Consider the following 12,993-nt stretch of genomic DNA (forward strand, 5'->3'; position numbering starts at 1 on the left):
TTTAAAAAAAACTAGTGCACCTGTCTGCTAAACAGCAATATCATCCATCGTATCTTAAGTGGCAAAGCAAGTTGGCACAATCTCATAGTTGTCGAGGAGAAAATGATTAACACCATGTAAGAGTTAGGCTACGTCCACACTAGACTGGATAATTTTGGAAACGCCGGTTTCGCGTAATAACAATAGGCTTCCACACCAGGTGTTTTTGAAAATACCTCCGTCCACATTAAAACAGGTATTTGGGCGAATCTCCTCTTACTGGGCATGCGCAGGACACATCTACAGAAAACAAGCGACATGTTTGGTGCTGAATCTCGCTGTAAAAGTGCATAGTTGTGCAGTTACAGACTAGAAAAACTTAAAAGAAAATTGCCAAACGACGGACAGCTGTTGGCTCTCACACAGGACTTAAAACTAAATACCGGAGCATATGGAAGCAACCGACAGGGAGTTCACAGACAGTATGACCCGGCTGATGACGAACGTTGAAAAACTGACTCTGTTGCATTATTAAAGCACCTTGTTAAATGTATAAAACTTATCTGCATCAGCGTCATCTTATATTTCCATACAATATTACATTAGGCTGTTACACATTTATTGTCAGAAGAGTACTTGCATAAATAGGTAAACAACCTTCATACAAGCAAGGACAGAAAACAGGGCAAAATGAGTACAGTATACTTATTTATTCAGTAAGTTATGGGTCAAAGTATTTGGTGAGTACATTTCTAACTCTTCTGGCTTCAGTCTCATTGCCGTCTGTTACTGAAATTGTTAGGTTGTGTGTGGGGGGTGCATTCAAGAAAACAATGAAATGCCGCGATGCCGCCACCATCTGTTCTGGCACGTCATGACGACATTTTAAAAAATCTCCAGTTACCCCATCCACACTACTCTGCCCAATCAGCGTTTTCAAATTTACACACTCTGGAGGGCGTTCTAGAAAAGCTCCATTTTCGGGGGAGGAAAACACCGTTTCAGTGTGGCCGGAAGGTCAAAACGAAGAGAAAAGGCTTCGGTTATGGATTTATCCAGTCTAGTGTGGACATAGCCTTAGAGGAAAACTTGAACCAGTATGTTCTGGACCAATGTATAAGCAAAGTGTAAATATGTGATATGGTTAAATGAAAAAAGCAAACATAGTAAAATCTACTCACCAGCCCACATTAATGCTTGCCAGGTTGTCATGGCAAAAACAGTTACTGAAATAAATTTTGCTAATGAGCTATAACTAACAAAAAGAAGCTAAAATACATATTTTAAGTTTTTGCTTTTGGGAAAAATTGGTCATCTATTGTATATATCCCAACACTGTTTGTTGCCCAACTACAGAAAAATAAGGAATATTTGTTTTCTTTTCAGAAATAGGTACTAGTTGAATAACCCTTTACAAGGAATGTTCCTTCAATAAATTTGTGGGCAATCCTGTTCTTTGCAGTTAAGAAATTTCTTTAATTCACCCAAACTACAAAGTGAGAAATGTTATGGAATACCATGAACTAACAAAATAGAAAAGTATAGCACATAAATTCTCACAAGATTAACGATAGACAAGTTGGGTGTCACTTAACTACCTCTGAGTTTAGAAAATTTATGTCAAAATCTTCACCAAATCACAGTAATGAATGCTAACAATTTTAACTGTATTGGCGAGTATAGCCATGGAAGTGTATTAATTTGCACACAGCTATAGAATAAAAATTATTGGTCTTATGGAATTGGTCAATAAAAAAAAACAAGCAATTTTCTACAAAACTGATTAAATAATGGGCAGCACAATGGTACTGATGGTAGAATCACTGCCTCACAGTGTCAGAGATACAGGATTCCTCCAGATTTAATTTTCCATTTTATTTAGAAATACCTTACAGTAACAGAGCCTTCCGACCCAATGAGGCTATGCTACCTGATTACAATCATGTGACCATTCACCCCACTGACCATACGTCTTTGGAATGTAGGAGAAAATCACAGCACCTGGAGAAAACCCACGTGGTCACAGCGTACACACTTCTTAAAGAAGGATCCCAAAGTCATGTGGGTTAGTAGGTTATTTGGCTACTGTAAATTTCCCCCAGTGTGTGAGCGAGTGATATAATTTGAGGGGACTTGATGAAAACATGGGGAGAATAAAATATGGGATTAATGGCTGCACAATATGATTGGGTGGCTGGTAATTGGCATGGACTCAGTGACCCAGTTTCCTTGATATATTTCTCCATGACTCATCCATCTTCCTTTAACAAATTACTTACACAATCACTGGACATTCAGAAACACTACTATCAACAAAATATTTTGTGGGTTAAATAATGGGACAAACTCCTTGTGTCCATTTAAAAGGGGAGACTTCATTTTGATATAGCATCTTAACTAAAAGTTGCATTATCCAAAAGAAGGAAATGCTCTCACTGATGGAATGTCAACGTGGAATAATGCATATAAATTTGAAGAATACACATTTAATTTACAAGCTGCTTACAGAAGCAAAGATCCACTAAATGATCTATAGTTAAGAACATTTGTCGATTGCACAGTATCAAATGTGGATCTATTAATCATTGTAATCACTGGCAATCCCTTCCTTTGAATTATTTAACTGAGACTATATACTTATAGGAGTAATACACTAAACCAGTCCTGATTAAATTTATTGAGCACTGCGCTGTACTAGGACCAAAATACTGCTTGGCACAGAGACATCGCCCAAGTTAGAACAAGGCTTCCTCCAGATTGCAAGCGGAAACTGTTTATCAAAGCAGAAAAAATATATAAATCAGCAACAAAAGAGTAGGGAAGGGAAGGTTGCAAAATTCGAGTTACTGTACAGCATTGCACAGACGATATTTTCGTAAAAAATCATTGCAGATGTCATGCAAAATGCTTTCGAACAGCAGACGAGTTTCTCAGCTGTGCAAACGCTCCATTGTACTTAGCAGTTACGTGCAAAGCTTCAACTATCTCAAAAATCCGCCCTCTTTCACGGTACGCACTCTGGCGAGACACCCGCGCCGTGTCAGTGTACTGGCTCGGAGTGACCTCACTGAGACAGTGATCAGGGATGAAGTGAAGCGTCAGGGCTTGCTGTACAGGGATACCCATTAAAAGTGGCCAGGGCTGGGCACAGGGAGGATGCAGATGGGACAGAGCTGCGGTGTGCTCACCGCTGCAAACGTGTCAGGCGGGGGCGCGCGAATGCACGCGCCGGCAGGACGGGGTGGGGATGGTAGTGGGAGACCGCAGGCACCCAGCCCCAGGTTCGCCGTCTTGCTCCGGCTGGTACGCCGCTCCAGCTCTCCCACTCCCGCTCACTCACCCATTTATGTCTCCTGTCTGCACCCGGGCTGCCGATCACCCCCCGAACTCGAGCTGGACGAAGAGGAGACGCTGGCCCACCTCCCCTCGGTTTGTTGACACCTCACTCCAGCACCAGTACCGCTTCGGACATCTTCGTTCGCTAGTCACTCAAGTGGTCCGGTGGCGGGCGGCTGCGCGTGCACTCACCGGCGGACAGATTTGTGTTGGTGGCTGAGGGAGGGAGGGAAGGAAGGAAGGAGGGAGGGAGGTGGGGGGGGGGGGAGGCCTGGAGGAAGTGGGCAGGACCGCTGGCTGATGACAATAGATATCGCGATATTTCGGTCGGTGGTATCCATGGTGACTGGTTGTCGAGCCTTCCGTGCGGGAACGGTGTCGTGGCTGCCATTTTGTTTGGTACCTGGATGCTGAGGTGGAGGGTAGACTTTAAGAGCTGCGGTTAGTGGGGCTGCCCGGGCGTCTCCCACAGTCAGAAAAAAAAAGTTGCCCCATCGCACTGAGGGGGAAACCTGGGAGCTTTCAAAATATAAATACAAGAGATTCAGCAGATGCTGGAAATCCAGAGTAATATATGCAAAATGCAGGTCAGGCATGGTCTATGGAAAGGAATTAAAGAGTGGACTTTTGGGCCGGGAGCCTTCATAACTACTCATATTTGCGTTTTGTTTCTGGCACTTTGGAGATTGTAGTGGTTTGAGTGCTCCGACCCGCATCCAAGATGGTCCCTATAAGGGATCTTGTCTCAAAATTATGACTGTCCATTTCCTTCCACGGATCTGTTTGAGCCGCAAAGCTCCTCCAGCACTTAGTGTTCGTTGCTCCAGGTTCCAGCATCTGTAGTCTCTTATATTTCCTCGAATAAGCCATGATGTTTAGGCAAGAATTTCTATATTTGCTTTAATGATAGGCAATTTTAGCTCTCAAGTTTGTTCGTTGATAGGATCAGGCCAGTATTTTTACAGTGTGCCAATATTTTTTCCTGATCCCTTAATAAGTTATTAAAAATATCAATCTGGCATTAAAATTAGTAAAAACTAATTGTAGTTACTATTCACAGGATAGTTTCAAATGGATTAGTGGGTGCTTATGATGTCAAATTGCAATTTACACAATAAAGACTAATGAACAATATCCCCAACATAATCTTAGAAAAACTTTTTAAAATTGCCTTCCAGTTGAAGAATTTTAATGGGGAGTGACACAAGATAACTGGAATCTTTAGGGATTGGGCATCTAAGTTAGAGAACAGTCAAGCAACAGCCTGATTTGGTTGTACTCGCAGAATCATACCTTAAAAGAAATGTACCAGACTTCTCCATCACAATTTCTGGGTCCATCTTGTTTGTTAGCAGGGCTGACTTGCCTGAGACAACTGTACAGTATTGGGTTGGGGGTGGGGGGGGTGGCGATGAGGAGAGAGAGAGAGAGACATATTGCATCAGGTCAAATGTGGGCAAAAAGCATTCTGATTACTACCAAATGCCCTTTTTCAGCTGATAATCAGTGATCTTTTATGCTGAACAAAATTGGAAAAGCCATTGAAAGTAGCAAAAGCAGAGAATCTACTCTGGAAAATTTAATGTCCAGCCCCTTAAGAAGCAGAGCTGCAAGAGTGAAGCAGTGGTAGTGAGTGAAGTAACACCAGATAAATTTATGTCCTTGTGTAAAAGGATCTAGTGCTTTCCCGACATGTATGGCGAATAAACTCTTCTCGGGCTTCAGGCCAAGTACAGGTATTGATTACAACTGATTTTTTTTATGACAAACGACCCTAATGAAGAAGGCAGAGTTTGTCATCGAAACGTCGGTTGTTATCAATACCTGTACCCAGTTTGAAGCCCAAGAAGAGTTTATTCATTATTCCCTTGTCTTCATCAATTTATTGCTTCTCTGAGTGGAGGTCTGTGACTAGTGGTGTGCCACAGGGATCAGTGCTGGGTCCATTGTTATTTGTCATCTACATCGATCTGAATGATAATGTGGTAAACTGGATCAGCAAATTAGCTGATGATACAAAGATTGGAGGTGTAGTGGACAGAGAGGAAGATTTTCAAAGCTTGCAGAGGGATTTGGACCAGCTGGAAAAATGGGCTGAAAAATGGCAGATAGAGTTTAATACAGACAAGTGTTAGGTATTGCACTTTGGAAGGAAAAACCAAGGTAGAACATACAAAGTAAATGGTAGGGCACTGAGGAGTGCAGTAGAACTGAAGGATCTGGGAATACAGATACAAAATTCCCTAAAAGTGGTGTCACAGGTAGATAGAGTAATAAAGAGAGCTTTTGGTACATTGGCCTTTATAAATCAAAGTATTGAGTATAAGAGTTGGAATGTTATGGTGTTGTATAAGGCATTGGTGAGGCGGAATTTGGAGTATTGTGTGCAGTTTTGGTCACAATTACAGGAAGGATATTAATAAGGTTGAAAGAGTGCAGAGAAGGTTTACAAGGATGTTGCCAGGACTTAAGAAACTGAGTTACAGAGAAAGGCTGAATAGGTTAGGACTTTATTCCCCGGACTGTAGAAGAATGAGGGGAGATTTGATAGAGGTGTATAAAATTATGATGGGTATAAATAGAGTGAATGCAAGCAGGCTTTTTCCACTGAGGTTAGGGGAGAAAAAAACCAGAGGACATGGGTTAAGGGTGAAGGGGGAAAAGTTTAAAGTTAACATTGAGCGGGCTTCTTCACACAGAGAGTGGTGGGAGTGTGGAATGAGCTGCCAGATGAACTGGTAAATGCAGGCTCACTTTTAAGAAAAAACTGGACAGGTACATGGATGAGAGGCGTATGGAGGGATATGGTCCAGGTACAGGTCAGTGGGACTAGGCAGAAAAATGGTTCAGCACAGCCAAGAAGGACCAAAAGGCCTGTTTCTGGGCTGTAATGTTCTATGGTTCTATCTGTAGCAGGTGCATATGTCAACAACAGCTTTGACAGAAATGACCCCAACCAGACAGTCTTTGTGAAGACAATATCCCAAATTTACATCATAGATTTTGTATGATTTTGTACCATTTTGTATGATATTCCAATCATGCTAAATGGGAGAGATTCAGAACAAATCTAGCAATTTAAAGTAGGGTATCCATATAATGTTGTAGATGAACAGCAGCAGCAGAAATGTACAATATCACATACGTACCCTCAAGATCCAGCTACCCCAATTCTATGTTTACAATTAAGATAAAAGCTCATCCATAATCCTATTCATTAGGACGTTTAAGGAACTCTTAAATTTGGTATATGGATGAAAGAAAAATGGAGGGTTAAAAGCTATATAGGAGGAAAGGGTTAGACTAATTATGGAGTAGGTTAAAACGTTGGTACATCATGGGCCGAAGGATACTGAGTGCAAAAGGGCATGCTGGGAGCAACCCATCTTATACCTAAAAATGAGGTGCCTCAGAATCAGGTTTAATAATCACCAGCATATTTTTGAAATTCATTGTCTTTGTGGCAGCAGTACAATGTAATACATAATAATAGGAAAAAATGGTGAATTACTGTAAGTATACATATATTAGGTTGTTAAGTAAGTAGTGCAAAAACAGGAATTAAAAAATAGTGAGCTAGTGTTCATGGGTTCAATACAGTATCCAATCAGAAATTGGATGGCAGCAGGGAAGAAGTTGTTCCTGAATCTTTGAGTGTGTGCCTTCGAGCTACTGTACCACCTTTCTGATGGTAGCAATGAAAGCAAGGTATAACCTAGGTGATGGGGGTCCTTAATGATGTTGGATACTACAGAGGCTAGTGGCCATGATGGAGCCAACGAAGTTTGAAGTTCTCTGCAGCTTATTTCGATCCTGTGCAGTAGCATCCCCCCCCCCCATACCAGATGGTGATGCAGTCAGTTAGAATGCTCTCCACAGTACATCTGCAGAAATTTGTGAGCATTTTAGTGACATGTCAAATCTCCTCATACTCCTAATGAAGTATAGTTGCTGGCATGCCTTCTTTGTAGCTACATTGATATGTTGAGCCCAGGATAGATCCTCAGAGATATTGACATCCAGGAACTTGAAGTTGCTCATTTTTTTCCAGTTCTGATCCCTCTACTAGGACTGGTGTGTGTGTGTGTGGTCCCTCGTCTTACCCTTTCTGAAATCCACAATCGGTTCTTTGATCTTACCGACATTGAGGGCAAGGTTGTTGCTGTGACACCACTCAACTAGCTGATAAATCTTGTATGCCTTCTCGTCACCATCTGAAATTCTGCCAACAATAATGGTAACAACAGCAAATTTATAGGTGGCATTTAAGCAGTACCTAGCCACACAGTTATGAGTGTAGAGAGAGAGTGGAGCAGTGGGCTAAGCACACATCCCTGAGGTGTGCCAGTGTTGATTGTCAGCAAGGTGGAGATGGTATTTCCAATCTGCACAGATAATGGTCTTCCAGCTAGGAAGGTTCCAGTTGTTGAAAAGGAGTGACAGAGCTCAGGTTCTGGAGTTTTTCAATGAGAACTGTAGGAGTGGTGTTAAACACTGAGCTGTAGTCAGTCAATAAGCAGTGTCCTGATATAGGTATTTGTATTGTCCAGCAAAGCAGCAGCACAGGACTAGATTTAAAAATGCTCTGTACAATAGATAGAGTTAGGCAATTCCAATACCAAATGATCAGATCAGAGTTCTGCAGTCCTTCCACATCCAGCCGTGAATGAAAACAGGCAATTAAACAGCTAACATGAGGAGGATGCTCTGAGAGAATCCCCAACCTCATCAAAGGCGCAATCCAGCATGTAAGGGCCAAAGACAAGGCTGGAGTATTTAGTTAAAAGTGTTTAGTGTTTAGCCAAAAGTGCTCAAGTGCCCATCTTCACTCCCTACTGTGATACCCACCGACAGAATCTCTTTTTTAGCCAATTCAGTTATAGCACATGCTATAAAAAACGAGCACTGGATCTATCAAAGGCTATGGGACCAAATAACTTCACAGCAGTGCAGAGGTGGATATTGCTGCCTCACTGGCAATGTTATGATAATCACTGAGAACTTCTCCTTGCAAAAATAGGAAATAAAGCTATTGATTGCAAACAGTCAAAAATCATCACAATGAATAACATGGTTCTAAGTACAAATGATGCACAGAATGGACAGCCAGGTCACTCTTTACAATCATAACGGGAAAATGACTGCGTACACCTTTGTCATTCCCACAGAAGCCTTGTGTAGATCTGCCCTGGATTCCTTTTGCTTCTGCAAGATTCCCTCTGTAAATTTACTAAGAAACACTCTTTCAGGTTTCTCTTGTAAAGAGATCAGACACAACTGTACCCGAGTACCAACTCTTGTTCTCTATCTGCTACCCCTGTGTTGTCAGATGACTTGTCTGAAGCCAGTCCTGGATGAGGTAAGATTTGTGGTGAAGATTAGTAGAGTCTTTGTTTCTGTCATAACTGTTCCTTCCTGGTTTTTGTTAACAGTCTGGATTAGAATTTCTTTGCATTTAGTGTCATATGTTGAGCTAAACTTTCAATCCAACATAATTTAATTCCATACCTGTTATACATTTTGTCATCTTCCTTCCTTAGCCCATATGCAACTGAAATTATGCTCGCTTTTTTAAAAATTTCTGTTTTCACCATATCCATGTCTGGTCACAGATCTGCAAAGTTTACCTAAAATTTCATTTTCCTTTTCTCAACTAATACTGAGTTCAGTCGACCCATCACTGCTGTTTCTATTTTGCCAATGTTGCTGTTTTAAGATTTCACAGAAGTGCGTTCCTATTGTTTTCTGTGGTGTTACATACCTTAATTCATCAACCTTCTTCAGTGGTCAAGGTGTCAGGGAACTTCTGTCTTTCATCTATTGCCACTGCTCCTTTTTCCACTTTATTGCCTCCCTATTGTTTGTTGTACTTTTGTATTAACCCCATTGCCCAGGTGCATGGCTCTCTATGCCAGAACTATTTGTGTGTTTATTGAAACACTTCTTAAATGTTGTCACTGACAAGATCAGTGTTTGGTGAATAGGCGGGAGAAAAATAAGCGATTGGAACTTAAGCCAGACAAATATAAGGTGATCGATCTTGAAGGCACTAATGAGGCGAGAGCATACACCATGAATAGAAGAGTCTTAGGGTGTACCAAGGAACAGAGAGTCAGAATCTGGTTTGTTATCACTAACATGTGCCATCAAATTTGTTGTTTTTAGGTGAAACCTTTTAAAATTATTATAAGTTACAATAGGAAATAAATTGTGCAAAAGAGGAATAGTGAGGTAGTGTTCATGGGTCCATGGACTGTTTGGAAATCCGAAGAAGGTCAGATTTTGTTCTTAAAGCATTGAGCAACACACAAAAATTGCTGGAGGAACTCAGCAGGCCAGGCAGCATCTATATAAAAAAAAGTACAATTGATGTTTGGAGCCGAGACCCTTTAGCAGGACTGGAGAAAAAAAAGAGGAGGAATAGATTGAAAAGATGGGGGAGGGGAGGGAGAAACACAAGATGATAGGTGAAACCAGGAGGGGGAGGACTGAAGTAAAGAGCTGGGAAGTTGATTGGTGAAAGAGGGCTGGAGAAGAGGGAGCTTGATAGGAGGGGACAGAAGGCAATGGAAGAAAGAAAAGGGGGGACGAGCACCAGAGAGTGGTAATGGGCAGGCAAGGAGATAAGGTGAGAGAAGATAAAGGGGACGGGGAATGGTGAAAAAGGGGCAGGGTGGCATTACCGAAAGTTCAAGAAGTCGATGTTTATGCCATCGGGTTGGAGACAGAATATAAAATGTGTTCCTCCAACCTGATTGCGGCCTCATCACAACAGTAGAGGAGGCCATAGATTGACGTCAGAATGGGAATGGGAAGTGAAATTAAAATGGATGGCTACTTAGAGATCCCGCTTCTTCTGGTGAATGGTGCATAGGTGATCAGTAAAACAGTCTTCCAATCTACATCGGGTCTCACCGACATACAGGAGGCCACACCTGAAGCATTGGAGACAGTACATGACCCCAACAGACTCACAGGTGAAGTGTCACCTCACCTAGAAGGAATGTGGGGTCCTGAATGGTAGTGAGGGAGAAGGTGTAGTACTTGTTCCGTTTGCAAGGATAAGTGCCAGGGGAGATCAGTGGGGAGGGATGAATGGACAAGGGAGTTGTGTTGGGAACAATCTCTGCGAAAAGCAGAAAATGGGGGTGGGAGAGGAGGGAAAGATGTGCTTGGTGATGGGATCCCATTGGAGATGGTGGAAATTCAGGAGAATTATGTGCTGGACGTGAAGGCTGGTGGCATGGTAGGTGAGGACAAGAGGAACCCTATCCCTGGTAGGGTGCTAGGGTAAGAGCAGACATGTGAAATGGAAGAGATGCGGTTGAGGGCAGCATTGATGGTGGAGGATTCTAGAATTCATTCTAGAATGAAAAGCCTCTCCTGAGAGCAGATGCGACTGAGCTGGAGGAATTGATAGAAGGGAATGGCATTTTAGGATCTAACGATGCACACAATGCAGCAAGTGTGAATTCTTTAAACTAGGCATCACTTACTGTGGTCACACCATTGATGCACAAGGATTACACATGTGCTGAGAAAATTTAAGCAGTGGTAAATAAGCCAAGACCAAAGCACATGTCACAGTTGTGGTCCTTTTTAGGATTTGTAAATTACTAATAACAGATTCCTGCCAAGCCTGGTTACTGTGCTCCACCTCTTGAACTCGTTACTACATGTCAGGAAGGAATGGCAATAGACAAGGCAGTGTGAGGTGCCTTTCCAAAAGCTAAAGGAAATGGTGATGTTAGAAATTGTAGTCACACATTATGATCCACATCATCCAGTGACGCTTGATTGTGATGCCAAACTTTACTGTATAGGAGCAGTCATATCACATGTTGTGAGTGATGGAAGTGAACTCCCCTTAGTCCTTGCATCACATTCCCTTCCCACTGCAGAGAAAAAATATGGAAACTGACAGAGAGGCCATGAGTCTGGCTTGGGGTGTAAAATGTTTCGATCAGTACTTGTATGGGAGAGAGTTTACCCATTACTGGTCATTAGGCATTGGTGTCAATTTTCTGCCCACAGAAAGGTGTTCCACCAACAGCAGTAGAATTAATGTAAGGATGGGGTCTGTTTCTTGGAGGACACAATTATAAGATCTATTTTGAGGGGACAGCTAATCATGGAAATGCTGATGGTTTGTCCTGTTTCCCTTGAAAAAGGGAATACCTAAAGCATGTCCAAAAAAGAGAATGATGCATTCTCCCAAATGCAAATCAAAAGTCTCCCTATTTGGACAGAGATTATACAACAGGAAATGAGAAAAGACCCCACACTGTCTTGGGTCCTCATAGCTACCCAAAAATGGCTAGAATGTGCAGTAGAAACTCTAGTTCCCCCATTTTTACCAGCACCAGAATGATGAAATTGTCATTTATGGGAATTGCCTTATGTGGGGATTGAGAGTTGTTGTACTATCCAAGCTGAGAGTTAAAGTGTTGGAGAAGATATATGCTGGTCATCTAGGAGTGATGAAAATGAAAGCATTGGCTCAAAGCTTTGTCTGGTGGCCTAGGATAGATCAACAGTTCAAGTAATTTGCCATGCACTGAAACCAGTATGTCCAGAAGATGCCAAGAGCAGCTAGCACCTCTCCATCCCTGGGAATGGCCTGCATTGCCTGAGCAGAGGGTTCATGTGGACTTTGCCAGACCGTTCATTGGCACAAGTTTCTTGATAGTAGTGAATGCAGCTACAAAGTGGCCAAAAGTGTTCCCAAAAGCCTCTACTAGAGCCTCACACACTGTTGATGTGTTGCAAAGCCTCTTCTCATGGACTGGTGTTCCAGAACAGTTCGAGTGTGATAATGGACCACAGTTTATTGCAGAACAGTTTCAGTCATTCCTGAAAATGAATGGAATAAGACATATTGCATAGGTGTCATACCACCGAGCTACAAATGGCTCGGTAGAAAATTTCGTGCAGAGTCAAAAGAATACTCTGCAAGCAATGTCAGCTGAACACATAACACTAACACTGAATCAGAAGCTCACCAATTTCTTCTTTGCATATTACGGTGCAACACACTCCACAACCAACTATGCTGTTCCAGGGTTCTCCATTGTGTTTACACTTGGAGCTCCTCAAATCTGATCTCAGAAGGAGTATGCAGGGCAAACAGCTGAGGCAAATTAAAGGCTCCTCAACCAAGATTTGACGTTTCACTCCTGAACAAGCAGTCCTGGTGAGGGATTTACAGAGGTGATCAAAAGTGGATACTTGAAAAGATTAAGGACAGAACTGGACCACTCTCCTACATAGTGGAGATTGAGTCTGATATAACTGATCAGCTGAGGAGAGCAGAGTTGAAAGTTGTCTAGAGCTGTCAGAACCACTTCCTATAATCCCAGAGTCAGCTCCTACCACCACCAAAGAGGGGGTCCCGAAACCTGAGATTGTTTCACAGCCACAAGTCTCATCTGCCAAGCAGAGTGACCCTTCCCTTGTCAGGAAAGACATTATGCCACAAGAGTACAGAATCCTCCATAGCGATTAAATCTTCAGGCCCAAATGGCAATTTAAAATTTACTATTCTGTGGATGTCTATATAGCAGTTGTATTATTTATAGCCTACATGTATATTTGTAGTACGTGTATAGCACATGGCATTAGAACATAGAAAAGTACAGCACAGGAACAGGCCATTTGGCCCACAAGGTAATGCCGAAC

The 12,993-nt window shown here is 42.2% G+C and overlaps 1 protein-coding gene across 1 annotated transcript in view; it reads right to left on the reverse strand.

Moving 5' to 3' along the window:
- Positions 1-3,586, reverse strand: part of sh3kbp1 (SH3-domain kinase binding protein 1) — a 233,277-nt gene extending 229,691 nt beyond the window's left edge. The window contains exon 1 of the mRNA XM_059967967.1: positions 3,320-3,586. Coding sequence (XP_059823950.1) covers positions 3,320-3,323 — 4 coding nt within the window. The 5' untranslated portion in view covers positions 3,324-3,586. The remainder of the gene's footprint in view (positions 1-3,319) is intronic.
- Positions 3,587-12,993: the final 9,407 nt, after the last annotated feature.

This window comes from Hypanus sabinus, chromosome 4 (genome assembly GCF_030144855.1).
Source record: "Hypanus sabinus isolate sHypSab1 chromosome 4, sHypSab1.hap1, whole genome shotgun sequence".
Lineage (NCBI taxonomy): Eukaryota > Metazoa > Chordata > Chondrichthyes > Myliobatiformes > Dasyatidae > Hypanus > Hypanus sabinus.